The sequence below is a fragment of the Anas acuta genome, chromosome 20, assembly GCF_963932015.1.
Source record: "Anas acuta chromosome 20, bAnaAcu1.1, whole genome shotgun sequence".
In the NCBI taxonomy this organism is placed as follows: Eukaryota; Metazoa; Chordata; class Aves; order Anseriformes; family Anatidae; genus Anas; species Anas acuta.
The window spans coordinates 8,590,308-8,617,266 of NC_088998.1; the positions used below are offsets into that span (position 1 = coordinate 8,590,308).

Sequence of the window (26,959 nt, forward strand, 5' to 3'; positions counted from 1 at the left end):
AAAGCCCCTCGGCACAGCATAATGAAGAGGACTGCATAACATGATCAATTAAAACATAGTTTATTGTTTTTGTTTTTTCACCATAGCACCTTTTAGGATTTTTAAGTATGACACACAAAATTACAGAACTGGCAATTAATGATTAACTTATAAAAGCTTTATGACAAATACTGCGCAATGACATCACACATAAATAGGATACAAAAGAGATTTTTTAAAAAAATGCTTCTTTTTGTCCCCATAAGAACCATTTATTGGAAAGAACAGGGCACAAGAGTCAACAAGTTTTCGAGACTCAACATGCCATCAACCGACCTGATTTTTGAGGAAAAAGTGCAGGCCAGTTTGATGAAGATGTTGAGCATCAACAGTTGCTTTTTAATTTGCTTAAGACCTAAGTCAGTATTTCATGCACAACCTGAACTCATACAGCATTCACACTGAGACAGCAACTGAAGTGCCACTGAGGTTAAACTGCAGTCCTTGAATACAGAAGGTTTTCACTCAGTCCCGGGGACATTCGGGATCAGGAAACCAGTGTGAGAAGAGTAAAGCAAAAATTAGCAACACACTAAAATAAAAAATGTGAGGATCACAGAGTACAAGAGTCAAGTAAAAAAATAATAAAATCATTACTTCTGGTATAAAACTGTTCACAAACACCATGGTGGTTCAGGAGATAATCTTTTGTAAGTGTTAAGCCCAGGCACTTAAGATATTTTCACACTTCTGTGATAAGTGGGTGGACCCATCTCCCACCATCTTATCACCCACTGTATTGATAGAATGTGAAAAGGCTTAAAAAAAAGAAAAGCAGAAACATATCACATGATCTTCCCAATACAGAAGCAGAATGGAAAAAAAAAAGCATGAAAAGAAAAAAGAACTCTTGCAAACATTAATGCACAACTAAAACCAATGACAGGTTTTAAGAGCTGAAACCATCAGGACTGTATAGGATAAAATCCTTTTCCATCATATGCAGAACCATCTGGTTTTGGGGCACAGCTTACAGTGCAATGCCAGCTTCCAACACCAAACCAGTATTGTTGATATTCTACACGCTTAAGTCATATGCCACCATCATTGTATCATCTTGTGCTGTAAGGAAAAGAGAAAAACTTCTCCCTTATGTGACCCTGAAATGCCAACCGCTTTTCTAAATAACATATGGCTTTGAAGTAGGGCTCATTTTGTGCTTAAATGCAGAGACTCAGGGAGAGCATTGTCCTCATGGAGATGAACGAGAGCGGCCAGGAGAGCCCAGCAAGGCACTTTCTCCAAAAACATTGGCATAGGAAGACTTGAGGAACTGGACGTAGTTTTGCATGCTGCGATTAGTGCTTTCCGACTGCTCTAACCGATCCTTTAAATCCTGTAGGCGGCTTTCATACCGTCGCTCTGCCTATATAAAGAAGCACAAAACACAGGTTGAAAGACAGCAGCATTCACTCTACTCACATTAAACTTGAGCTATTCTGAGAAAGTGCTGCAGCCAGCAAAAATTAGCACAGCAGTAGATGGCTTTACCATACATGGTGCTATGACCTTTGTCATTTCTTTTGATCGTTCCCAACACCATTCAGTAACCCAACAATAAAAAACAGGAGACAAGGCAGCTAATCATGTGGGCTTTTAAAACTGATTAGCTGTAGTTTTATGGAATTAACACACACTCTTCTCTGAAAACCAGCTTGACCTGATTCATATCAAGTAAAACTCAAGTAAACAAGCAGCATAAATAGGATATTATAAAAGATTCCCCCCTTCTTTCTTCTAAAAGAAAGACTTTTCTCTAGAACAAAAATAGCTTTCTCTCTCAGATAACAAACCACAGTACATGAAGTTGGAGTCACAATATCTCCCATGCCATCTGGTGCAAATCTTGTTTAGAGATTAGAGCAAGTTCTGTATGTTTTTGCAGCACATCCATAGGGCCTTTTTATGGATTCGGTTGCTGCCACGACCCTACCAGCACAGCAAGAATACACATTGCAAGTCACTCACATCATCTTTGTTCCGACGCAACTGGTTCAGCTCTGTTTTAATCCTACTCAGCTGGGTCTCCAAATCCAGCATCTTGGACTGGGCTGCCCTCTCTCTAGCTGTTGCTCGTTCTCGAGTTTGTTCAACCTACGTGCAACAACAGAACAACAATCTTGTTAAAGGTTTGTCTATGCAAGAATGATTTTTCCCTAACCCACTGCCCACAAAAGCCCTATAAACTTCAATGGACACATCCATAAGCAGCAGCTCAGTCTAGGGCTTTCTTTTGTTGCAAACTGGAGAAGCAGCGTTCAGTTTTTCAAAGGTTTAAGTGCTGACAAACAGTACCAGTACATTTTGTTGTTTGTATTTCACTGAACATGATGATTTTCATGAATTTGATCATAGGCTGAGGAGGTTATGTCCAGCATTCTCATTATTCCCCTTTCACAGCCTGGGTAATTTTGAGAAAATACACAAATACAAGAAATTACTTACTTGTCTTTTGGCATCCTCAATGGCCATTTCCAGCTGACGAGCCAAGGAGCTACACTCACGGGTCTTCTCCTCTAACCGCAGCTGACACTGGTGGATCGACTCCTCACGTTTTGCTATGACCTGAAGGAATTCTATGTTCTGGGCGCTCGTTGTCTCTAGTTTTCTGGGTTAAGACAACAAGGGAAGGAAACCTATTCATTTTAAATGGAGAATGTTTCAGTCTGCCTTTTTGTTAGGTCTTGACTAGTCTCGGAGGAGATTCCATACTCCCTCAAAAAAGTCCAAGGCCCAAGAAACTTCTTAATTTCTCAAATCAGAATTTCAAAGACTGAAGAACACAGAATACTCACATACCTGACTTTTCCCAGACACTGTCACTAAAAGGTTTTGATAAATATGGATAAAAACATTGTAATGCTCATTAACGTCAAAACTGTCTAGATTGAACAACTGGTTTATCTGCTGCATAGGTCACGATCCTTTTAAAAAGTATTTGTGAAGTTTGCTGCAAGAATCTGCAACTCTCTCTCCAGTGGACAGCTAGTGATTAGAGATCCTTGTGGGATAAGTAAGTGTGGAGAATGGTTTCCATGAGGACGGAAAGGAAAGGTTAAGAGAACAAGAGAGCCTAATATTTCTAACCTTTCTAGCTCCTCCACCTTCAGGGTGAGCTGCTTTTTCTCCTCTTGGGCAGATTGATACCTCTCTCTTGTCACATCCATTTTGTCCCCCTGGAGCTCAATCTAAAAATTACAGCAATTAGATACTTTACAGATTAGTCACTACACACACGACCAACCACCTAGAAGGTATGTGGCTCTCCAGAAGGAAACATGCTCAATTCACAATTTTCTGCAGGATCCTAGGAAAGGAATAGTGGATAGAAAAGCAAAGCACTAAACACACTTAACATCCATTTTGTTGGTGCTTCCCGCTAACGGTTGGAAAGGTATGAGAAAGTTCTTTCATATTGCACATGAAAAGCCAGCTTGGTAAAAGCTTGCATGCAGAGCAGCCACCTGTAAGCACAGGAAAGCACACACATTAATAACAGCCACATACATGACAGCATCCCACAAAGACACTAAAGACTTAAATACCAGGAAGGTTTGTAACTCCAAGCCCATCAGAGTAAAACAGTCAGACTGCAAGATTATTTGCTGTGTCCTGAGGCATGGTTGTACAAGTCATGCCTGTCTATAATTGTTCTGTGACACCTATACAGTCCTCCTGGGGACAAAAAAAAAAACAGACTGGGAAAACAACCCAAAATCAGGGTGGGAAAACAAGGCTGGGACAGCACTACCAGCAAAAAACACAGGAGGTAAAGCTGACAAGATGATGGAAGTAACAGAAGTGAGTGTTGGCATTTGCAAGTGTTGCTACTGCTGCTATTCAAGTCCCAGTATGCTTCTGTACCAAGGGATTAGAAACTTTTCAAACAGTAAGGAATTCTGCTAGCTACCCTGCTAACTTCTTGCACAAAGACATGGCACACACATTTATTTTGCAGTGCACGTTTAATCTTTTCAGAAAGAGACGAGAACAGAGACAGAGATGAAGTTTGAACTTTCCTGCGATTAGAAATTCATCTTGGTCTCAGACTTGCAGATTGCTGTGTTGCAGGTGCTCTCTGCCAGTCCCTTACCCGCTGACGCAGATCTGCGATGATGACAGACAGGTCCACATTCTTCTTCTCATAACTCTGAAGCTGGTCCTGACATTTTGCCAGCTGCGTCTCTGTGATCCTTAGGATCTCAGGCAGCTTTTCCAGTTCAGCAAGCTGGTTCTGGAACTGCTTACGAGCCTATAGTCAAAGAGAATATGAAGAACTTTTAAATGTTCATAAGGTCTAGACTAAAAAGTTTCTTTCTGTGAAAGTTTTGTTAGCCTGCAGCCTTGATGACATTAAGGAAGTTAGGCAAGCATTGGGAGTTCAAAGCCCAGGTAATGTCTTCTACTCCAAAAGCCTATCCCTTATAATTTGGCATCAATGGATCCTAGGCTTCAATTTTACTAGTATTATAATGTGCTTTATGAGGAAAAGTCATTCTGCAGCAAACAATGGAGTAACCTACAGAGCCCACAGTTCAAAGCCACTATTTCTGCAGCAAAGAACAGGCTACTCAATTTAAACACCTCTGAAGAATGCCATATAGTCAAAAAGAAGCTGTTAAATGCGTTCAATACAGAATGAACAAGCCCTAAGAAAAGCTAATCAAGAAAGGCAAACTCAGATAACCCTTTATTCACAGCAATTTTTAACTATATTGAGAATCTTAAAATCCATAAACGTCTACAGCGTATCAGTCTTTAGAGGAATAATTACCAGTTCGATCTCCTTGTTCATTTCATCCTTTAGTGTCTTGTTCTCTTTATCACACTTCTCCAGTTTTGCTGTCACTTCATCTGCTTCCATTCGGGTTTTCAACACCTGGGCATACAAAAAAAGCACATACTTTACCTGTTACACATGGTTTTCAACAAACTTGCTATACTTTTGAGTGACTGAAACTGCTCAAGAATCAGCAACAGACTTGTTGCCACAGTAACCACCATCTCAGGCTAAGTTTATAAGTTCACTTTCTTCTTCTTCTGTCTGGCTCATTTGAGCTTTCCACCAAATATTCTCCCCTTTTGCCTTATTTTCCTAACTACCAGAATATCCAAAATCCCAAAAGAAGCTGCCAAGAAATAGTATTTAGCACACCAAAAGGCAGAAGAAGGAATCTCACTATTTAACTCTATCTTTACAACCTAAAGTGACAAAAGATCCCAAAACATACAAAACTGCAACCTCCAACAGCGATTCACAGATTAACACATTACAGAATAAACCACTGCTGTAAGGGGAGAAAACACATTTGTGCAAGTGCTGAAGGAATCAATAAGATGCCTACCTGTGATTTGTAGGTTTCAATCAACCCTTCATAGTTCCTAACAGAGTTCTTGAGCTGCTGTACTTCCATTTGCGCTTGGTTCAGCTTTTCCTCCATTGGGACCACACTAGCCTGAAAAAGAATACATCTTTGATTGAGTGCCTTGAAGAAACTGTGACATTAGCCATCTAGAGTTGTCTAGATTGGGAAAAAAAAAATGATTTTGTTAGTGTAAATTTGCAAAACTTTCCAGACTTAAGCGGATTGCCAGATTTATGCCAGCAGAGCATGTAGGTTTAGAATGGATGCACAGTCTGTTTGCTTGAATGAGCTGTGCTACTTGGATTAGGACCACTCCATTTGGTTCAATGCCTAGCTTTACAAGAAGAAAATTACGTAGGTCACCAACAGAGTCACCAGTGGTAAAAGAAATGACAGGATAAATACACCAGTCATTGTGCCTTTATTTTTATTATTATTATTATTATAGAGGTTACTGTTCTCTCTGCATGAATAGTTACAGTTGTTTGTTCCCTGGCTAGCACCATGAAGATTAAGAACAACACTTAAGAAGTCAGCTGGAAGAAGGACCAGTACTTGGACTGAAGATACTCCTACCAAAAGCTGTAAGAAAGGCAGTCCTCCCAGAATGCTTGCTCACTTTTTTATGTCTCTTTCCAGCATACTTTAGGTATCATACTCAGGCTATGGGGAAACTGATTTGAAACTAAATGGCAGTAATGGGTGCAATTCAGCTCTGTCCTCAGAGGCCAAGCACCTTATTATAATTTCTCCTTCTCTGTGTAGCATTTCAGCTTCAAATCCCTAGAATCACTAACCTTTAGCCTTTCATTCTCCATTTTGAAAGAAGTGGTCTCTGCCGTCTGCTGATGCAATTTATCCATCAAGTCATCTCTGTCCTCCCGCATCCTATCCTCCAGGGTTGTCTGTTGTTCCAGCAAGTCTGCCATACGGCTGCCATAGAGAAAGAAAATTAATCCTTAAATGACTAAAAAAGAATAAGAGCCCTAATCCTTCAAAATAAGCTTCAGAAACACATATTTTTCCTATACTTTCATATTCCTGTTCTGTGCATGTATACATACCTACCTGTTACGCTGTTCTACTAACTCAGTCTTCTTAGCCCACTCAAAATTGACTTGAATTGTCCCCCTGGAGCTCAAATGCATTGCCTCCAAGATACTTGGGATGAAGAGGTATTTCTTGCCCCATACCTACCTATTTTTTCCTACAGCAACAACTATACTGCAGTAATACCAACATAATTATTTACCACCACAACAAAATTGCCATAAACTAGACTGTCTATAATTTCTAATACCTTCCATTCAAGGATCTCAAACATCTAAAAAGAAAAATAACCTTAATTATTTCAAAGCATGACAAAATGGCGAAGGTTCAGAAAGATTTAAGGATCAGCCTGCCTTTGCTATGGCAAGCCAGCAGCAGAAGCCACACCTTTCTTGGCCTCTCCAAACTCTACTGTCCCATAGACAGGACTGGTTTTGCTTGGATGTTTACAGACAACTCAATTAAATTATTAAATTTAATCAAATTATTCAATTAAATTAATTAATTTTATGCTTGAACTAGGTACTCATCCCCCCTCATGCCAGTTTCTCCATACTAGTCTTATTTTAACCTGTTCAGCGTAACGATTTCCAGTTCAAGGTCACTCTTGTCCTTCACTACTTTGTTGTAACGACTCCTCCAGGACTCCAGAGTAGACAGCGCCTCACCAACATAACTGTCCTGTCAAGCAAAAGAAAGGTGTGACCAAAATAGCACGAGACATCGGATATCCAGACAGCATACAGAGATGCTGATATGGCTAAGCATGATATGTACAGAGACTTTACTGAAGCTTAAAATACTGAAGACAAGTATTTATGTTTATTCTTCCTGATCCTTCACGGAGAGGTATTCTACAACACTACTGTCAGATAACAGACATATCATCATGGAAAGCAGAATCCTCTTTGAAGGCAGCAAACAAATGATCAGAAATACAAAACATAGATAAAATTCCAGTAGTGGCTCCAGTCCTAGTATTCTACAAACAAGGGAAAAATCAAGCAGCATAAAATCCATATTCCCTTCTGATTTGTCTTACTCCTTAGTCCTAATTTTGCTACTTTTTCTTCAGTCATTTTATCTTTCAATCCTTTTATCCTTCAGTCCTTTTTCAACAGGACATGCATCTCAAAGTCTTTGTACTTTTCTGCTCTGCTTGATGAAGAACTGACTCCATTCAGACTTCTCAGCCCAAACCACAGGGCTTTATTTCATTGGCTTTTGCCAACCCTCAAATGGTTCTGAAGAATCAGGTGAAAAAAAATCAGATCTGCTAGTTTTGTATAATCTAAGTTACTGCATGTCCTAAGTTAAGGACACGCAAAGAATATAGTGAGAGCTGAAAAAAATGGATTTGTTCTAAACTTAGCATAAATGGGCCAAAGCACTGAGACAAAAATAAATCTCATTAGTTGAAAGCAGAGACTCTCCCTAGGGCTGCTACCAAAAGTCAAAGGTTTAGACACATGATCTGGAATGAGGTCTCTCCTCCTGTATCATCAAATACCTTTTCTGCTAGCTGGACACTCAACTGCTCTGCATACTCCTCACTCCGCTCTGCCCGCTCCTTCTGTGCACGGAGAGCTTTCTTCAGGGCCTCTTTATCATGATCTGTCTTCTGCCTTAGTTCTTTCAGTTGTTCCTTGATAAGTTCCACCTCCGCCTTATGCTGAGCTTCATTGCGCTCCAGATTCTGCAGTGGGAGAAAGAAACAGGGAATATTATTCCACAGGGAATATTATTCTCATACCTGTATACCTAAAGCAGCAATTAGTTTCCCAGAAACACTGGAGAGAGACAGGCATAAAAACCTCAAACCTTTAGCCTGTAGGTACTTGCATTGCACCTGCTTAATCCTAACACAGACAGACATGTCAGCATGACCTCTGAAAGAATGAAAAAACATTTATGCCCATGTATATATAGAAAGGCAAGAGACAGCAAAGCTGTATGTTCAATCCCAATGCATCCTACGATGTTGCCTGCTTATAACAAAAAGCAACAGCCTACTCTAGCCATACAGAAATAAATCTTTTCACTGCAAGTTATAAAATAACAACATGGGGAAAAAAAAGCTTGAAGATGCTAAAAATACGAAATCCGTCAAGAGAGTTTTTGTAACTGATCTCTGGTTTCCACGGAAGTTTAAAACACAGAAATTCTTTCCAGTATTTCCACCTTGATAAAAAAGATTTCATATATAACAATCAAAAGTGGACTCTCAAACACCCTTCAAACTCAAATGAAATGAGGCAAATCAGGACCGTGAATCTACTGATCTCTCAATTCTTCAGAACTAAATCTTTCTCTGTATTTATTGCTATTTGTAAATTTCCTGAAAGACATCATTTCCTCTCTCATAAGCTGCTCTCCAGAATACTGTTTGCCTCTCCTAATCAAGATAAATACTGGTCTACCAGCCTTTTGATCTACCCGAGAATATTCTTTTTATTAATTGAAATATTTGCATATAATAATGTTGTTTTATGCAGCTGTACAGCTTAACAAAATTAAAGCTCTTCTAAATTATTAGCATGCACATGTTCGTCATATTTAACATATCTGTTGTTGTTATAAGACTTTGATCAAGATAAATTAGGGGAACTTTCTCCTCCTTATTAATATTGTAGAACGCATGCATGAGAGCAATCAAATACAGAAGCTCATGGCATAGCATTTTCCCAGAAAACAAATTGAGTAGTTTGTGATCTGTCTTGATGCCTGACTAAACCAAAACCATCTTTTAAAATAAATATATAATAATTAACTCAGAAGAAAAATTTAATACATGCACATAGCCCTTAAAGCTACGATTATGCCTCATGCGTCAGAAGTGAAAAGCTTTTTCTTTTGTTAATTCATTTGAAAGTCACAGTATGTGTTAGCAGCTTAAGCACCACCATCCAATATTGCAGTCTATGACACAGAAAAGAAGAATACTCAGTGAGTGCTACTTCCCTTGCCAGTGGATTCAGCTCATGAGTATAAATGAACAGTCAGCCTCCAGGGACCACTGAAAACCTACCCGGATCTGTACAGTCAGACGGTTGTTCTCAGCTTCTTTATTTCGTAGCTGTGCTTGTAAATGGCCTCTCACAGCCTCCATAGATTTTGAGAGTTCACTTGCTGTCTTTGCCTGGTCCTAAATAAGATGCAAACGACATGTTTTGCTTCATCAAGCTTATAGAGGGAACACTTTTTAACATGTACCCATTCAGTGAAGAAATCTGATACTATCTCCAGCCAACTCTAGTTTCAATGGACCCTCACAGCTACTCTTCTCCAACAAAATGGACAACAACAAAAACAAAAAAAAGGCATTTCTTTAACATGATCTTATGAATAGCTGTCCTGAAAGATTTGTTAGATTTGTTCTAGGGCAAAGCATCCTTCACATCTGGTATTATCCAGTACACTTGCCTTTTACTTTCTAAATGGAGGGATCTAAAGGAATTTGATATCTGGAATCAACCAGGACCTTAAACAGAAAGGCAATTCAATGATAAACCCAAACAAAGAGAGAATACTACCTATTAATCTTTGTGACTGGTGTTTTATTAGCAGAATACTGAATCTACAACTGTGTGGGAATAGGTAGCTTACCTGTCTAGCTTTAAAAGCAAAGCAACCATCTGATCCCTTATAAAGTAACTGTACTCAAGCCCAAATCCATATTTTGCACTATCTGTGGTTCTTTGGAACTGGAGGGTGCAACACGGAGGGAAGAACAGAAAAAGGAAAGTACCTTTTCTGCCTGTATTTGAATGATAAGATCGTCCACCTCTTGTTCTTTCTCCTGAAGCCTCATCTGAAGTTGCTGGAAAACAAAACACCACTCAGATTTTAAATAACAAATGCAATCAGGTTGGCAGGTGGAGGAAAAGAGGTGTAAGTGCCTCCCTCCTGAGACCCTCTGATCTACAGCACTCTGTCTGGTAACCACAGCAACAGCATCCTCAGTCTCAGAAAAACAGCCTGCAGTCTCCTCAAGCAGAAAGCAAAAGGGAAATGCATACATTTGTGTAACAGGGCATGGCATATCCTACAGATACTACAGGACCTGGCAGGATTATAAACTCCACAGATGAGAAAAGACACTGCCCATGTCTCTCAGTTTCTAACTTCTGGCAATGTAAGAACACTTTTTTCAATTTACAGATAAATAAACAGGGGAAAAAAAATCTGGTACCAGGTCATTCACTCATTCAGTGACAGAATCAGGAACAGAAAGCTTATCCTCTTTATGCTTTGATACCTCTAAGGATAACACGAGAAACATACAGAAACAGCAAGATGATATCCAAACTGAAGAATGTTGTCCCAGTTGTCAGGGGTACTTTTTGTGGTAGATACTTTTTTCTCTGCCACCCCCAGACATTTCTTTTTAAAGAAATGTGTAGTACAATTCTTGGTTTGTACATTCAGTACTATATGCAAAAGGCAAGCAGAGTAATTTGTGCTTGAACTGAACATGATGAGAACAGGCTTAAGTATCCAAAACTGTTCTTTATAGCTGAATACTGTGAACCATAATAGTGTTCTTATATGTAAGTCTCAATTGTGAAATCCCCATTCTAAGCCCTATATGTGAAAGGCTCTGAAAATCTGTCTACTTTGTAATGTAGGCTGTTAACCAGAGGGGCAATATAGTGGCTCTTGATTACTACAAAAGCCAGGACTTTTTTACAGGTCTAAAAGGTTTAGTGTAAAACCTGATGGCTGAATACAGACAAAGAAGAGCTTAAAATTCAGCTCTCTCTCCTTTACCATTCTGCAGAAAAAGTTGTTTTTGTTTGCTTACCACTTTCTCTGCATCTGAGTCAGCAAGCCTTTTCAACAGTACACCTTGCTGCTCCAATATCTTCTGAGCATCCCTCTGCAAAAGAAATAGGGGAGGAAAAACGTTGTAATTAAAAGTCTGCTTTTTACACATTCTTTAGATGTAAGTGGGAAAATCAACCATCTTCCCCATGTTGCAGCAGCAATTCTCAAGTATTAAATTAGCTAAATATTTCACATATCATCACCTATCTCAAAAAGCTTTCCCAGTTCTCCCAGACACAGATGATAATAAAAAGCACAATGGCAAATTAAGATCTTTCATAACTTTCTCCTTATGTGGGGAAGGTCATATAGAAGAACTCAGTCCTTTTCTCTAGTCTCACTTGTGGCTGAGAAAACAGTTACCATTGGCCTGCTTTTGCTCAAAGAAACTATCAACTACAGGAAGCATAGCGGTTTCATTCTGCAGTGCTTTTACAAGCTGCACAGAATTGCTCTGTACAAACAGTACAGAGCTGTTAATAGTTTCTGACATTGCTTTTGCAATCCAGCCTATGAAAATAAAGTTCCGAAAATCCTCATGCCCCCATTAGCTGAGGCAACATCTAGTCCTCAGGCTTTAGCCAACACAACAGTATAGCACTAACATTTCAGCCTAGCATTAAAAGCCAAAATGTTGGCACAGATGCTGAAGACATAACCACAGGAGTTATTGTTCAGACACAAGTCTAAGACCTGCAGATACATCTGTATCCAAATGAAAAAGAGTCAGCAGTGCAGTAGAGCCCTATACCTTTTAATGCAGTCAGAGACACGTTCTAACATCCCCACAGCAGAAAAATCAGTCTTACTGTAATGAGGAAGGCAGGGATAAAGAAAACAATCCATCCTTTATGACACATGGTCAATGGCAGCATTAGGAAAAAGAGTTAAGAGCTCTCAAATTCAAGTTCCATTTTCAGTCCAGAAGACAATATTGCCTTCAGTAATCATCCAAGTTGAAGCAGACAGCACTGCTCACCTCCCGGTTATGCTGCACTCTGAGAAGCTCTCGGAGTGTCCGGTTGGTCTCTTCAAAGGTACTCAATTTCTGTAGCAGCAGCTCTTTTTGTCTTGTCAGTGTGTTAATGTCTGAGCTGCTCATGTGTTTCTCCTAGAGGAGGAAAAAATAAAATAATATTGTTCACACGCAATGTCTCAAACTCTGGAATTAACGTACGCTGCTAAAAGCAGCAGCACTGCAATATTCAACACCACCCGTGCAGAAGGTGAGAAGGTGGACAAATATCCAGTTTCTAAAGAGATCTAGCAAACACCTTAAGCAAGCTAAATCCTTCCATTTTTCTTTATGGTTTTGGTGGATCAGCAATTGTGACATTACATTTTTAAGACAGCCATAAACAGCACAACATAACAAAGAACAAAGGAACAAAAAAGAAAAAAAAGAAAAAAAAACACCTACAAGGTTGAGTCTCCCAATTGTATTTTTCAAGGCATGGATCTGTCTGGCTGCCGCTTCTCCATCCCTCTCAACCTCACTCAGCTTGGACATCAGGCACTCTTTCTCCTGCTGCAAGTACTTCTTCTGTAGCCTGCGGTAATTCAGCAATTAGAGAAACAAGAAACTTTGACAGCTGTACCAACCAGTATGAATAAATAGTTTGAGTTAAAACAGATAAAACCCCTCTAATCAGAGGATAAAAGCTCAAAAGAAATAGTACCTAAGATTCACCCCCCTTTCAGCGTAGAAGTTTTTTCTGACTGAAGGCAGTAAGTGGGCTCCCAGAACTATCTAGGATCACAGCCATGAAACAGGAATTTAGATGGGCCAAACTAGGTTCATATCAAAGCCTGCACACCCCATTAAAGCCAAAACACAATGCTGTGCCAGAAATTCTCTTCTAATATTCACCTCTATATTTATTCATGTGTTGTTGTACCAACACCATCACATTACAAACAGCATCTCTTTAACCTTCAAAATATGAACTGCAAAGCTAGGATGACCCTACAGCAGGCCACACAAGCCAACCGCTTTCAGCTTCCTGACAGAATAGTTTTTTTTCCTCATTTCAATGACCATGCTAGAGCCCTTCTCTGTAGCTACTGCCATTTAAAATACCCTTTCTAAATGATGACAAAAAAACACAAGAGCATCAGTTCCTCAGCAGCACTGCAACCCCGGGTGCAAACTTCAGCCTCAGCTAACATTAGCAATAAGGAGGCAGGCATCCTGTAAATACCACTAACTGCAGTAAGAGTGGAGAACAGGAGGTTTCTTACACAGTCAGATCTTTCTCTTCCATTATGCGCTCAATATTGCGCCTGAGCAGTGAATTCTCGTGCTCTGTTTCTACCAGCTCTTGTGTGACCTCATTCAATTCTTCTTTCTGCTCCTCAAGGAGACGCTTTGTCATTAGCTGCTGGTGCTCCTTTTTATGCATCTTGGCCTGATAAAGAAATTTAAATAGAACTTAAAATTAAATAAACCTGAACTTGATTCATGAATGACACATGCATCCCACTTGGCAGATAAGAGAACTACAAACAGTTCAAGAAGTGCAAGAAGAGAAAATACAAAGGGCGGTTGAATTAGTGCACCAGACTTGTTTCCTTTTGCAGCAGCAGAGATCACTTGAGATTTTCTGGCACAAACAGATTTAAAACTACAAAATTAATGTGATCTTACATCACGGATTTAATTATGCAGTATCACCAAACATTAGATTCAATTCAGTCATTAGAAATAGCAAAACAAATTTTTGTTTAACAATTATGCAAGTAATTCCATTATTTTTTGTAGCATAAATAGAACAGAAAAGGCTTACTAAGAAGAATACACTAAAATCCTAAATTCTATTCTTATTTACTAATTTGAACTTCACATCGTTTTACATAAAATAATAAGAATACAAGATTTGCTACCCTCAGTGTGAACTTAGAGGAAAGAAATGCAGTTAGCCTCCACCATAGAGCATCTTATGAAATCTGGAAACGTCTCCTGTCCATTTTTCAAACACTGTCAAGTACAAAAGAGGCTATTTAGCTGGAAAACACAGTATCACTGGGCTGCGTATTTCAAAACAGAATCAGAAGAAACAATCTTGTGGAATAAGTGGATTCTTTGACAATAGAACATCATCAAACTGCTTTTTTCACCTTCTTAAAATGACCAGTTTTCAGATTTTGTGTTTGATCTGAAGAAAGATTATTTGGAAACTAAAGCACAGCAATACCATATTAAATGGATACAGTTTAAAACTGTTTCATACTATGACTTGTGAATTTCTCACTAAACTAGTTCAGATCTTCTAAACAACTCAGACTGATTTCTTTAAGAAGCTAACCAACAAGCTGAGTAGTCTTCCATTTCACCAAGACTCTAGCTTCCTCTTGCCAAACGATCAGCTACAAAGGCTGAATCCGCAGCCTTTATGTTGTCTTTATGTTGTCTCCTCACCTCATTCTTCAGTGTTCCCACCGCATTCATCAGGCTATCTATCTTCTTTTCATACTCGTTCATTTTGCAGCAAACAGCATCCTCCTCATCTGTAGAGAGATCACTCAGACGCAACACTGACAGCATTTTTTCTGAATCTGGAGGTGTAATTTCCAGGCGGTGAGTTGGTCCCTAGTAGAAAAACAATAATGGACATTTTTTTTTTTAAATATAAAGTTATAAGCAGCGTTCTAACCCTAACTCTACCAAAAATACATCACTACAGTAAGACTAGGAAGGAAACAAATATTGAAAACAGCTCCTTCATTTCCATCAGGGAAAGTTCAACAATGTGGAAAGACTAAAATAGAAAAAGAAGGAAAAAAAAACAAAAAAAAAATTAAAATTCTCATCGAGGAAGAGCCAGGAATGCAAGAGTTGAAGATGTGAAAACGAAAATATTACACAATACGTCAAAATTGCTCCATGCTTCAGAACAGACTAGTAACAGCAGTTCCTTGTTGTGTCCCAAAACGAGATCTTGAAGGGAAGCAATACAATTAAATAGAATACAATAGCTTCAGTTGGAAGGAAGCTACAGAGGTCATCAAGTCAAACGGTCAGACTACTTTGAGGATGACCTAATATTAAGACATATCATTAAGTGTTAACCTCAAACACATATGGGCACAGGACATCAACCACCTCTCTAGGAAGCCTGTTCCAGTGCCTAACTACACTCTCAGTAAAGAATTTTTCCTCATGTCTAGACTGAACCTCCCTGGTGCAGCTTTGAGCTGCTCCCATGCATCCTGTCTCTAGACACCACCAAGTAAAGGTGAGCATCTCCCTCTCCACTTCCCCATCTCCGCAGAAGAGAACAACGTGGTCGCTCCTCAACTTTCTTTTCACCAAGTTTAAAAAACAAGTGTTCTTAGTTACTCCTCATAGGACATGCCTTCCAGCCCTTTTCCCAACTTTGTTGCCCTCCTCTGGATGTATATCCTTTTAAAATTGTGGAGCCCAGAACTGCACACAATATTCCAGGTGAGGTCTCATTGTATTTAGCACTGATGTGAACAAACAAACACGCTTGTCTGGCTTCAACAAATAGAAAGGCATGAGATGGCCGAAAGTTGCTAATGAATTCCCAATTTTTCTATACTAAGAAGTGACAAAGATGTGTATGAGACACTTAAAATGGATCGCATGTGATGGCAGGATTCTTTCCGATCATCCCAGCTCCCTCCATCATAACATTCTGTAAGTGCTCTCTTCAACCTCAGCTAAAGCTGAAAGCTTGCTTTTAAGAGCAACATCAGCCGTACCTCCCATTTGTAGGTGGATTCCAGGACAGATGTTTTCCCTGGGGGCATCCAGGGGGCCTTAGTTTTCACCCGGACAGTTCGGCGTGCATTCACGGTATTCCCTCTCATTTTCTGTTTTTGCTTTTGCTGAAGGACAGAAAAGAGAAAATAAGATAAATCACTACGACTTTTAAAAACATTTACAGTTTGTGCTGCAAAAACAAATGGAAGATCATTCATGCAAAAACACCAGAGTGTTTGATGTCATACAGCAGATCAGATGAGCGAGCAGCCATCAGAGGAAGCTAACACCAGCCAGAAGCATATTCACTTGATGGTATGGCTAGATTCTCACTACTGATCACATAGCTATTCTGTTATATCACCAGAATATATGCACTTGTGAAGCAATGAAAACCTTATCCAGCAGGCCAGGGGTGGAAGATTTGGGGAGAGGGGATAGGGAAGGAAGCCTCCTCTGTATGGAGATACACAAAAAATACTGCAATACAACCCATTCACGTGCAGAAGGAACAACCTGGCAGATCCTTTCACTGTTCCAAATTCCTCTCACAAAAGAGCAGCTGTATCATTTGACAACAGCACCACCAGAGAAAAAAGAATGGCGCAGTTACAAAAAATCCTTAAAACGTTTTCCCTACTTTGCAGTCAACAAGATCCACAAAAACTATTTATTCAATACCGTACTTAACACACCTTAAACAGAGAAAACATATTACTGAAAATTCACCACTGAACGTGCGTACAGTTAACAAGGCAGAAAGTCTTCCAGTTCTAATATAAAGGTAAAGCAGACCTTGAAGATTTGGTGGTGCTTCTAGGACCCACTGTTTCCTCTGTAGCCCCTACAAATGCCCAGCTGCACACTCCTACCTGGCATTTTGCAGGTGTGGTTTTCTGACCCTTTTTAATATGGACATGGACAGGGGTGTTTTCATCCACATGGACGTGCAAAGGGGGAGATGAGGAACGGTTCTTCATGGCTCTTCTCCCACAAATGGGAAAGGGCAATACAAGGAAAGGAAACCTGTGGATAAGGAGACTGGAAATAACAACATTTCCCTGTGTGCAACAGTGGCCAGCTGTGGTTACAATTTGAGCTTCCTTTCAGCAGCATCTGCCATTTTGAACAGCACCTTATATTGCTGGAAAGAGATTAACACAAGCAATCTCTCTACTTCTGCTATTTCCTGCTTTTAACACAGCTATTAAAGACCAAACAGTTGGAGTGACAGAGGATGCCCGTAAGAGTCATTGGAGTTCCAAGTCTTAGAGCAAGCGTGCAAATCAAAGGCTCCAGTACCCAGCACCATCAGAGTCCGAACACAAATTATAGAGAAAGAGGGAAAAGCACTCATTTAATAGTTTAGATGAAAAAAACAAAAAAAATAAATAAAAAATAAATAAAGAGGAAACCATAAGATCACTCCATCCTAAAACCCTGAACCTGCAAACTCTTTCATATGTGCTTAACTTCAAGAGTCTTTTTGAAGTTAAACAAATGCTTAAAAACTTTCAGATATCTTTTCTTCAGATTACCTCACAGTGATGCATATATTTACAAATCCCTACATTAATTACATGCATAACCTTAACGTTGCCTAACACAACACACAAAAGCAAAACACAAAGCTAAAGAAATCAGTTTTGGACATGATCCTCTATTTGAGGTAATGGTTCCTCAGTATAGCGCAATGGAAAATTTTATAAAATTCCACCCGCAGCAATTTATGTCAGCTTAGGTATACTTACAGTTATTGTAAGGCTTTTAGTTCCTCTTGACAGTGTGCTCTGTGCAGAGACTGAAGTCACTTCATTTTTGATGGTTGAGGGAAACCTGGTGCAGAAATAATAAAATGACCACTGATAGGGAAGGGTGCCAATTTCTCATCACCCTCTTCCTTTCAAATTAAGGCAAGGTGCAGACTCAGACTTATTGTACTTATGAACCTAAACATCAAAAGTTGGTGTGTCAGTGCTTTCCTCTATAAGCAGAGGATAAAGAAAGATTTGAGATTATCAGTCCTTACACACTGATGCTGAGAGCTGGTTTAAACAACAGAAAATGTTCTGTTGAATTACACAAGATGAGCTCACCCAAACTCAGTTACAGCTGCAAGTGCCCCTTTTAACCTGTTTCATAAGGAAATCAGTTTTGAACAGTTTAAGGGCACCTGTACATCTCCCTTCTGTCTCAAACCCCACACCATTCCTAAAACCTGCCAACAGCAACAAAATTTAACAGAAATGTCAACATCCTGGGTTTAGGTCTACATGCAGAGAAGGCATCAAAATCTGTGCTTAAACTGGAAAGAAGAAAAAAAAGCCCACAACACTAGTTCTCAGTGCTACCCAGTAAGCACGTGTGTGAACTCATACACAGAACCAAACGGAATCAGCCACAGCATGAGCTGCTTGCCTGGTACCACCTTGGGGACTTGAAATGAGAGTGAGGGAGGAGGGATGTCCAAGGGCTGCTGTGCATGGCGGGAGCAGAGCTATTAGCCTGGTGTTATAAAGGGCTTAGCTGCTAATCTCATGGAAGCACTCCTTCATGATTTGCTACATAACAACACGTGTTACAAGTAAAGTGTTACTTGTAATGAAGCAGAGCAGGATTTTACACAATACCTCTGCTAGAACAGAATTTAGATGACTCTTTATAGCTCCTGATTAATTTGTCAATTTGTCAAGGTTCATGTAATAACCTGCTCTAAAGCTGTCAGTCCATCACTTAACATTCTTGAGTGCAGAGTCAGGAGCGAATCACGAAAAGCAAATCAAGAAAATCAAGAGAAAAAGGAAGTGACAGTTTTCTGAAGTACCAGGATTCCCCCTGCAAACACAGCCGGGCACCGCCACCCTCCCCTTCCCCAGGACGGGGGCAGCTCCCGGGGCCCAGCAGCGCCCCTTCAGCCACAGCGCTGGGAACCTAACGGCAGCTGAATCGCCACGAACACAACCGCGGAGCTGCCAGGCAGCTTCCCCAGCACCACGGAGGTTCATTGCTGAAGCCCGGGGGGGGTTTCTCAGAGGAACCCGTGAGGGCCCGGGCCCGCTCCGGCCTCCTGCTCCGAGCCGGGACCGGCAGCTCGGGGTCAGCCCGGGGCTGTACCGGGGGGTTTCCCGGGGTGGTGGCTGCACAGCGGCCGGTGCCCCCCTCACACCTCCCATCCCGGCGGGGAGGAGCCGAACCGGGCAGCGGGTGAGGTGAGGTGAGGGGGGGGGGGGGGGGGGGATCCCGGCCCTCCCTCACCCTCCCGCCGGCCCCTCCCTCACCATGAAGAACCGAACGCGGCGTCGGCCAGCCCCAGCCGCTGCCTCCTCAGGCTGTCCTCGCCGGCGGCGGGGAGGCGGCGGGCGGCGCTGCCATAGAGCCCTCGGCTGCGGGGCGCGGCGGACGCCTGGAGGCAGCACCAGGGGTACGAGCCCGAGCCCCCGCCGCCACCGCCGCACTTCCGGGGCCGCCGCCGAGCCGCCGCCGCCCGCGGCTCCCCCATTGGGCGATTCAAACCCTGCCGGCGGCCCCGCCCCTCCCGCCGCCGCGTCACAAGGGGCAACGCCCCGCCCCGCCACCGGCCCCGTTGCCATGGCGACGCGAGGCGGGAGGCGGGCTCCGCTGAGGGGCTCCTGACGGGGAGCTCTGAGGGGAGGAAGCCCCAGCGCGGCTTCGGTCGCTACAACGAACCGGGAGGCTTCAGGTGGCTGCCACACGAAAGCTGGCTCTCAGGAGGCTCTGGATGCTTCTCTACTTGCCCTGAGGGGGTTCTTCAAGCTCCCCGGGTGGCTTCGATACAATAAATAAAAACAACAAGTATCGCCCACCCGAACTTTGAGCACCTTTAACAAATGCAGTGAGGCGTGACCAAAAAAAAGCACCACCAAAGCAGCTGGTTTTACTGTAAACATTCTATTTCTCCCCATCACATAACTGAATTTGTGACTAGTTTTCCTGCTGGTATTTCTACCATTTCTGTACATTCTGTACAAAAACCGACACAACCATCACAATGGCTGTTATATGAATAAAGGTCCCCCCAACCCACGGAGTGCAAGTCACTGCGTTACAGACAGCTCCCAGCTGCACGTGTAACACCCACAAAGCAGTTTCCTTGAAGTGCACATTTTCTTCTGCAGAAACAACTTTTTGGAACTGATAATTAATGAAGTTGAGGCCTTGGGCTGCAGAGAGGATCGCTTGCATTCAAACCTCTATTCTCTGTCACTGAGAAATACGTCAGGCCCTTCTGCATAGCACAGCTCAGTCGGCATCACACGTGATGATACCCCCAGTGATCGTTCCTAATTTGAGTGCTACAACAGCAAACCCTTTGTTCCTCTCATATGACAGAAACATCTAGAGATCTCAAGGATGCAGATTCCTCTTAATCTTTTTTTGTTTTTCAAAAAAAAAAAAAAAACACAAAACAAAACAGATTTTCAGGGGTATTCCAGAGACTTCATGCAAGACAAATTTTAAAATTACTGTTTTGCATGAGTGGTTTCTGTGTAGGGTGCGATTTGGGGGCGTTACAGGTAGGAATTCACAGATCTCACAAAGGGCACAGGAAGAGAAGCAAGCCTTTATCCTTGCAGACCGTACAGAATCAGGTAGTCAAAGAACCGTTTACATGGAAGAGTAAAAGCTTACAATCTGTCAAGCGCAGCATCTTTTCTGTCTTAGGAAGGATGCCTTTGCCAGTGTCGTGGATTCCTCCAGTTCCCTCAGCACTGGGCTTACTGGATTCTATTGCAGGAAAAATTAAGAGTCACTTAAAATCTAGTATCCAGTGTCTCACTCCGAGAAAACACTTTGGATGACGTGGATGAATGGAGGAAGACAGCCTGAAGCAAAAGCTGCTCAGACTTACTGTATCTGATATGGCCATAACACTTACTAGCCAAGAAAGCAGCTTGCTTTTACAGTAACCTGCTCTGAGCACGGCTCTCACCTAAAAGAAGCCTGTTCAGCCCATTCTTCAGTTCAGTCACAGAGCTTCTCCTTTCCAGCAGCGTCCAAGATCCCTTCCTTTTACCTGTCCCCATCCTTCTAAGTATCACATTCAGATTTGTGCATAGCTGGATCCCTTTTGCTCGCTGAGGCTTAGGACCATAAACAGGACAGTCTCTGTACCTGCGCGTCAGTCCATTAGGTGTGACCAGCCCCTTCAACTCTTTAAAAAATACAAGGTCATTCCTTCTGAAGCTTTATCCATGCAAGTACTTCAGAAAGGCAGCTGAAGCTGGCATCAGACTGCAACTTCAGCTTTTTGAATGACTTCTTCCATGCGCTGGTACCAAGGCTGAATCTTGGTGTGAACCATCATGTCGTCAAAGGCTTCCAGCCCTTCCATGACTCGGAGGACCCCATATACTGCCTGTGCCAGAGGATGAAGATTAAAACAACACTGAGAAAATCAGTGGTGGAAAAAAGCTTCGGTAACAATGAGAGTGCCTCGATAGCCTAGACAGTAAGGGCTTTTTATCTGCTCTGCCATCTAGTCCGCAACTCTGATTAGTAAGGAAGACTGAGTGGGCAGAAAGGTAGTAAGAAAGCACATGCTTTTTCCATGAGGAAATGGTAAGTAAACACAAGAATCTACATGCAGTTATGGGGCAACAGTTAATCCCATCTCGGCAGCAAGCCCTGGTAGAAAATGCTTCACTTGCATTCCAGGGAGAACTGCTGATGCAGGGAATGAATCATGCTCCACTCTCTGCTGCCTGCAGAGACACCCCAGCAGCACTGAGTGTAATAAAACCTGTGCAGGTGTGAGGCTCTGTTCAGTGCTCACTAGTCAGAGCAGTGTTCAGGCTTGTAACCTGCTTTTATCACGCTTCCACAAGATCTGTAACATCCACCTGCAGAAGGGTACTGCAGGCTCTGTCTTAAGGAATGTTTCTCTAGAGGAAAACAACAAATGTCCTATTTTAACTCAAGTATTTTAAGTCCCTTTCACGTGGGAATTGTGTTACTGCACAAAGGACATATGTCTCACATCCTTCGCCTTCTCTGCCTATGTTAGTATTCACCATTTCACGTGGATCACCAACCAACTTGCAATATAGGTCGCTACAGATAGAGGAATTAACCCCTTACCAAGTCCGCAAGGTTCGGCTGGTTTCCGCCCATGAACAGTCGATGTTTGCCGATGGCTTTTACCCACTCGTCAACTGCTTCGTACAAGTCTTGTCGGACATCGTCTCGAAGGTTATGTCTAAATAAAGAAAAGAACCAGCCTAAAGGCACCAGTATCTTTCTTTCTTTAACCTTTCATCGTTTCTAATCTTACGGGCTGGGGAATTAGGAAGGTATTTTAAGGTGAAGGGAACAGCCAGTGAGTAAACAGTAGATGAGTAGAGAGGTTCAGTACCGCTGGGTAAAGGAGTACAGCTATTACTCGCACCGCATGAAACGGTTTGGTTTAAAATACTGAGCTTCTGCCCTTTGATCTCTGGAGTTCATAGCTGAGACAATTAAGGAGCTATTCCTGTGTACTTGGCATTCAGTGGTACCAACCTTTTCTTCAGTCTCTTGCTAATGAAGAACATGGCAATGGCCCCCATGTACTTGGCAAAGAAACCTTCCACGGTGCCAAACTTCCCCTCACGGACGATGTAATCGAAAGACGCGAAGGCTTCCCTTGGGGTACGGTAGACATTGGGGGAGATGAGGTGAACAAGCCAATCATCGGCCCATTTTCTCCACTTCATTTCTTCCCTGCAGGCATTCAAAAGAGATTTTTCAGTGAATAAGGTAGAGATTGCAGGGCTACAGGAGGCAGACAGAATCACGGTGACATTAGCCAGAGTTTGTACCAAGGACAAGTAACGTCAAAATCCCACCCAGCCGTGTGCTCTGGTGACCTCTCTGAAATGCACTCAGAAGCATTAACTTTGGCAAGGCTCCTTCAGTCTCAATCTAAAATTAAGACTAAAGATAGAGCACTAGTTCCTCCTCCCAATACAAGAACTAAAGCAGAACATACAGCCTTGAGAAACGAGCACTCCACAGCATTCCTCTGTGACATAAAGGAAAGGCCAAGAAGGAAACTGGAAGCAACTGAAGGCTAGTGTGACCACAATGGGGGGGAACTAGACCTTCTGACAACATAGTTTCAAATTATGCAAAATACACATCGAAACACCACAGCTACCAAGCTTTTAAACGTCAATGGGGTGCTAAAAGGAATAATCAGTACCCACAGGACTTTATGTATGCACCGCCCCTGAGGATATCTAGGAGTAGTAGGCTGTAAGCTGACTTCGAGGACCCAGAAACTTAAAGCACTTACACTCTCACTTCTTTGACAGGATAGACTCGCTTTGTCTCCTTCTCATCCAGCATGAGCCAGTATTTATTCCCATACTCAAATACCTCCTTGCCTTGATCAGTCACAGTTTTCATAGGAGGATAAAAGGACACAATCTCTTCTAAGCTATTCCTCCTGTGGACAGAAACACAGTTCACATCTGATTTGGCTGCTACAAAAATGGCCAAGAGCAAAGAAGAAATCAAAAGATTCGACCTATTAGTCTAAAGGTAAGTGCATGAGCTTTCCAATTTGAAACTAGCTGGAACAGCTACTTCCAAATAACCACTATCAGCATACATTACTTTTCTGTGCCAGACTGGAAGTTTTTGCAGACATAGAGCTTCTTACAATTGTCAAATGTTTTTAGTATGGATCCAAAGGACACAGGTACAGCAATTTCACTCTAGATGGTATGGCTAAATGTAAGCTTAGTTCCAGAACTACCTCTAGTCCACATTTACGCAGGTTTTATGCAAAGAGAATTTCACAGGTGAAAAAGAGTAGTTCTGAAATGCAGATGTGTGTCACTGCACACATATCCCAACACATACATGCATCATTTACTCCATCACAGCCAAGTCAGTCCCTGGCCAAACATCCATAGCTTCAGAGGCTAAGGTCAGCAAGACACTAACAACCGACTCAAAGAGTCTTCTAAAGCTTCAGTTTTCTAAAGATAGTCATGTTCAACTCTTCCCCCATCCCATTTTCTTACTTGGAAATGAGATAGGTCTTTATTGCACTGATGATCACTGAAGAGTCATTCAATTGCTGAAAAACAGAATTAAGACAAACTTTTAAAAGGAACTGGTGAAATCAAAATGGAAATCCTTCAAAACCTTTTGTCCTGCATGCTGAAGTCCCAAGTTAGTACCACAGTCCCTTTTTCCCTTCATGCATTTCCACTGGCCACCCTGCAAGTCTAAAGCCCTACACACAGATCTCTGCAGGAATCATTTGAGTATCATTTCAAATTTGTCCTTCACTGTGACAAGAGACGACCTAAGGGCCAGGTACTCAGGCAATACTAGCAGGTTTTGGATTTAGGCTCTTTGCAGCAAATAGAAAAGCAATGCTCACATTAAAAAAGCCACAGATAGTCGAATTGTCAGTAATCTTGAGATCTCATAAGATACAAGCCATTCTTTTTACTTCAGGCAAAAAAAGGTGTCCTCCTTTAGGGCTGAAAGAATCCAGACAAGTACTGGATTACAGAGTCACTACACAAAACAACACACTTTGGAAGAAAGACTTAAACTCTAGTAAGACCAGGGCAGAGGATACCACAAAGCAACACACAAATCTTAAGCTCTTGAGAGAACAAAATATGATTTAAAGATTATACTGCATGTGGCAAAGCACAGAGAGATAAAAACCTCTAAACCACTGCTTATGGGGAAATCAATCTTTCAGCACGGTAAGACTTACCAGAGTGCTTCCAGCATTGGCTAGCAGGATAGGCACCTTTCTGTAGGAAGAGAATTTGATTTCTTTCCTCATTATCGGGTTCACTTCCACAATTTCATAGGGCAGTCCATGATAATCAAGAAAAGCTCGGACTTTACTGCAGAAAGGGCATGTTTTATATTGGTAGAGAGTAAGCTGCAGGTCCCCTGTAGGCAGCTGGGGAAGGAAGAGACCACAAGCTTTCATTTTCCATTAAATAGAAACATTATCTTTATTTAACCCTTATTTTTGTTATAGTCTTAGTCATTGACATTGAATTTCAACTTCTGGTGATTAAAATCTTTCTGCTAACAGATGCTTTCTTCAAATGACATCACAAATCACCTGCTATAGGGACCAAATACCCGTTTTTCTAAACATCTGCTTAACCTGTTGAAAGCTCCTACTCACAGACAAGAGAAAGAAGTCAGATCCAGACAGCTTACTGCTCTGCACAAAACTCTGTAACCGAGGAAAATCACAATTGTATTTAATGGTCTTAAAAAAAAAAAAAAAAAAAAGAAGAAGCCTTTTCAATTCAATTCCTCCCCTGCCCAATAATCTCTGTGGAGTGCACGGCATAGGAAGAACAAAAAGACTTTGCTGTTGATCACACTACAGCAAGGGGTGGCAGTACTATACCACAATTGATTATAGAAACATAGACATAAAATCTGCTGGAACATAAAGATTTTAGGCATGCATTGGCCTAACTTCAGTGTCCTGGGATTAACCAACCTGTGCTCAGCTCAGAGAGGAGAGCCCAGGGTCACACTGCCAGCGAAGCATCGCAGCAGGGAGGGTTCCCAACGCTGCTGGTACTTCAGCAACCTGACACGTGCTGGCCGGCAGTCATACATTATAAAACAAACGCAGCCATCTCGCTCTGCTGCTTATTTGCAACCCATTTGGTTACACAACCCTCCGTGGGTGCTGGCAAAAAGCAACAATTATCTAACAGAGAATGCAGCTTCACAAGCCGCGCGCTCTCGGTTCTGACAGGCACTTTGTACAACCACTCAGGAAGAGAGCGGCTGTAAAAAATATTTACACATTTTTAAGCGGTTTCCTGACTGAAAACTGAGCAAAAGCGGCCGTGTGGTCCTCAGAGACGGCAGAACCCGCTCCGCGCCCCCCTGAAGGTGTCTCCCCCGGGCCCCGGGAGGCTCCCCGCCGCCAGGCCCTGGCCTTGGGGGAGGCGAGGAGGCAAAGGAAGGGGATAAAGGGGATAAAGCTTCGGGGCCGGCCTTGAGGCCAGGCAGCGCGGAGGAGGGGAGGCGAGACCCGCCTCAGGCACCGAGCGGGCCCGGCGGCGCGTTACCTCAGCGGCCGAGTGCTCCCGCAGGCGGTGCTGGGCCGCCAGGTAGAGACCGGTGCCGCCACCCAGAGCGAAGGCAGCACCCAGGAGCAAGCGGCGACCACCACAGCCGCCGCCGACCCCCGCCGCAGCGCCGTAGGCTCGGCACGGGGCCCGCAGCCGCCAAGGGGACAGCAGCAGAGCCGCCCGCCAGGCCCGGCCGGCAGCCGCCATCTTGCGGGCAGGGCGCGCAGGGGCGGGGGGCTGCGAGCGGCCGCCCCGCGGCGCCTCCCCGCCCACAAAATGGCGGCCGCCGCGCTGAGGTAAAAGGGAGGAGAAAAAGGAGCCAGGTTCAAAGCCGCCCCAAGCGGGCGAGGAGGGGTTTGTGTGAGTGCTGAGGGACTTGGTGGTGGTGCAGCGACGCGGCCCGGTTTCCTAGCGGTGATTATTTAATCCGGGCTCGCTGAGAAGACGCCAAATTATAAGGTGGAAGTGAAATAATGTGTCCTCTGAGGGCGTGTTCTGCCCGGCGGGTTGCTGTCTGTGACCTACAGGTACCCGCAGTGCAAACGCAACGCTTTACATTGTGGGTTATCCCGTTTTCCATTCCAGTCACAGTATTCATTATATTAACGTGCAGTTCCCCTGCCTTGGGCACGGCACGGGGCCCAGCTTGGCATGGGTGCCTCTACAGAAAGGAAAAGAGCCGGCTGTGATGTCAAATGAGGACATAACCTTATCTTTCTTCTTCACCCCAGATACCCACTTAATTACAGAGTCTTCGAACTGGGCTTGAGCTGTTTAACTTAATGCTCTAATTCCGAGTTATTTCCATCCCAGTGACATCTCTCCCGGGGATGAAAAATTTCTCCAGTGATTAGATTTCCTGAGGC

The 26,959-nt window shown here is 42.6% G+C and overlaps 2 protein-coding genes across 3 annotated transcripts; both read right to left on the reverse strand.

The window, feature by feature from the left end:
• Positions 1–44: 44 nt before the first annotated feature.
• Positions 45–19,522, reverse strand: ODF2 (outer dense fiber of sperm tails 2). 2 transcript variants are annotated; one of them, XM_068657403.1, is made up of 20 exons: positions 19,287–19,522; positions 17,760–17,844; positions 16,008–16,133; positions 14,701–14,871; positions 13,524–13,690; positions 12,703–12,832; positions 12,262–12,393; positions 11,260–11,334; positions 10,204–10,275; positions 9,484–9,600; positions 7,966–8,151; positions 7,027–7,136; positions 6,203–6,338; positions 5,385–5,495; positions 4,814–4,918; positions 4,133–4,291; positions 3,127–3,227; positions 2,485–2,647; positions 2,008–2,133; positions 45–1,405 (listed from the first exon to the last, which is right to left on the reverse strand). In XM_068657403.1, exons 1-20 carry the CDS (start codon positions 19,505–19,507, stop codon positions 1,232–1,234), a joined length of 2,667 nt encoding a protein of 888 aa, XP_068513504.1. In that variant the 5' UTR covers positions 19,508–19,522; the 3' UTR covers positions 45–1,231. The 2 variants fall into 2 exon arrangements, with proteins under 2 accessions (XP_068513504.1, XP_068513505.1); XM_068657404.1 differs by lacking the exon at positions 19,287–19,522 and adding an exon at positions 16,881–17,034 and having other exon boundaries at positions 17,760–17,849.
• An 894-nt stretch (positions 19,523–20,416) lies between these two features.
• PTGES2 (prostaglandin E synthase 2) lies at positions 20,417–26,344 on the reverse strand. The gene is made up of 7 exons (XM_068657414.1): positions 26,091–26,344; positions 24,752–24,946; positions 24,039–24,094; positions 23,303–23,455; positions 22,528–22,728; positions 22,108–22,225; positions 20,417–21,385 (listed from the first exon to the last, which is right to left on the reverse strand). Exons 1-7 carry the CDS (start codon positions 26,298–26,300, stop codon positions 21,257–21,259), a joined length of 1,062 nt encoding a protein of 353 aa, XP_068513515.1. The 5' UTR covers positions 26,301–26,344; the 3' UTR covers positions 20,417–21,256.
• Positions 26,345–26,959: the final 615 nt, after the last annotated feature.

Coding starts and splice junctions, on each gene's coding strand:
- ODF2 (XM_068657403.1), bottom strand. CDS start 19,507: ATGGGGGAGCCGCGGGCGGCGGCGGCTCGGCGGCGGCCCCGGAAGTGC. Junction 16,134..17,759: donor CTAAAAGCCTTACAATAACT/GTAAGTATACCT, acceptor TCTGTCCTTCAG/CAAAAGCAAAAACAGAAAAT. Junction 10,276..11,259: donor ACTCAGATGCAGAGAAAGTG/GTAAGCAAACAA, acceptor TTTGTTTTCCAG/CAACTTCAGATGAGGCTTCA.
- PTGES2 (XM_068657414.1), bottom strand. CDS start 26,300: ATGGCGGCTGCCGGCCGGGCCTGGCGGGCGGCTCTGCTGCTGTCCCCT. Junction 22,729..23,302: donor CCTGTCAAAGAAGTGAGAGT/GTAAGTGCTTTA, acceptor GAATGCCTGCAG/GGAAGAAATGAAGTGGAGAA. Junction 22,226..22,527: donor AGCAAGAGACTGAAGAAAAG/GTTGGTACCACT, acceptor TTCTTTATTTAG/ACATAACCTTCGAGACGATG.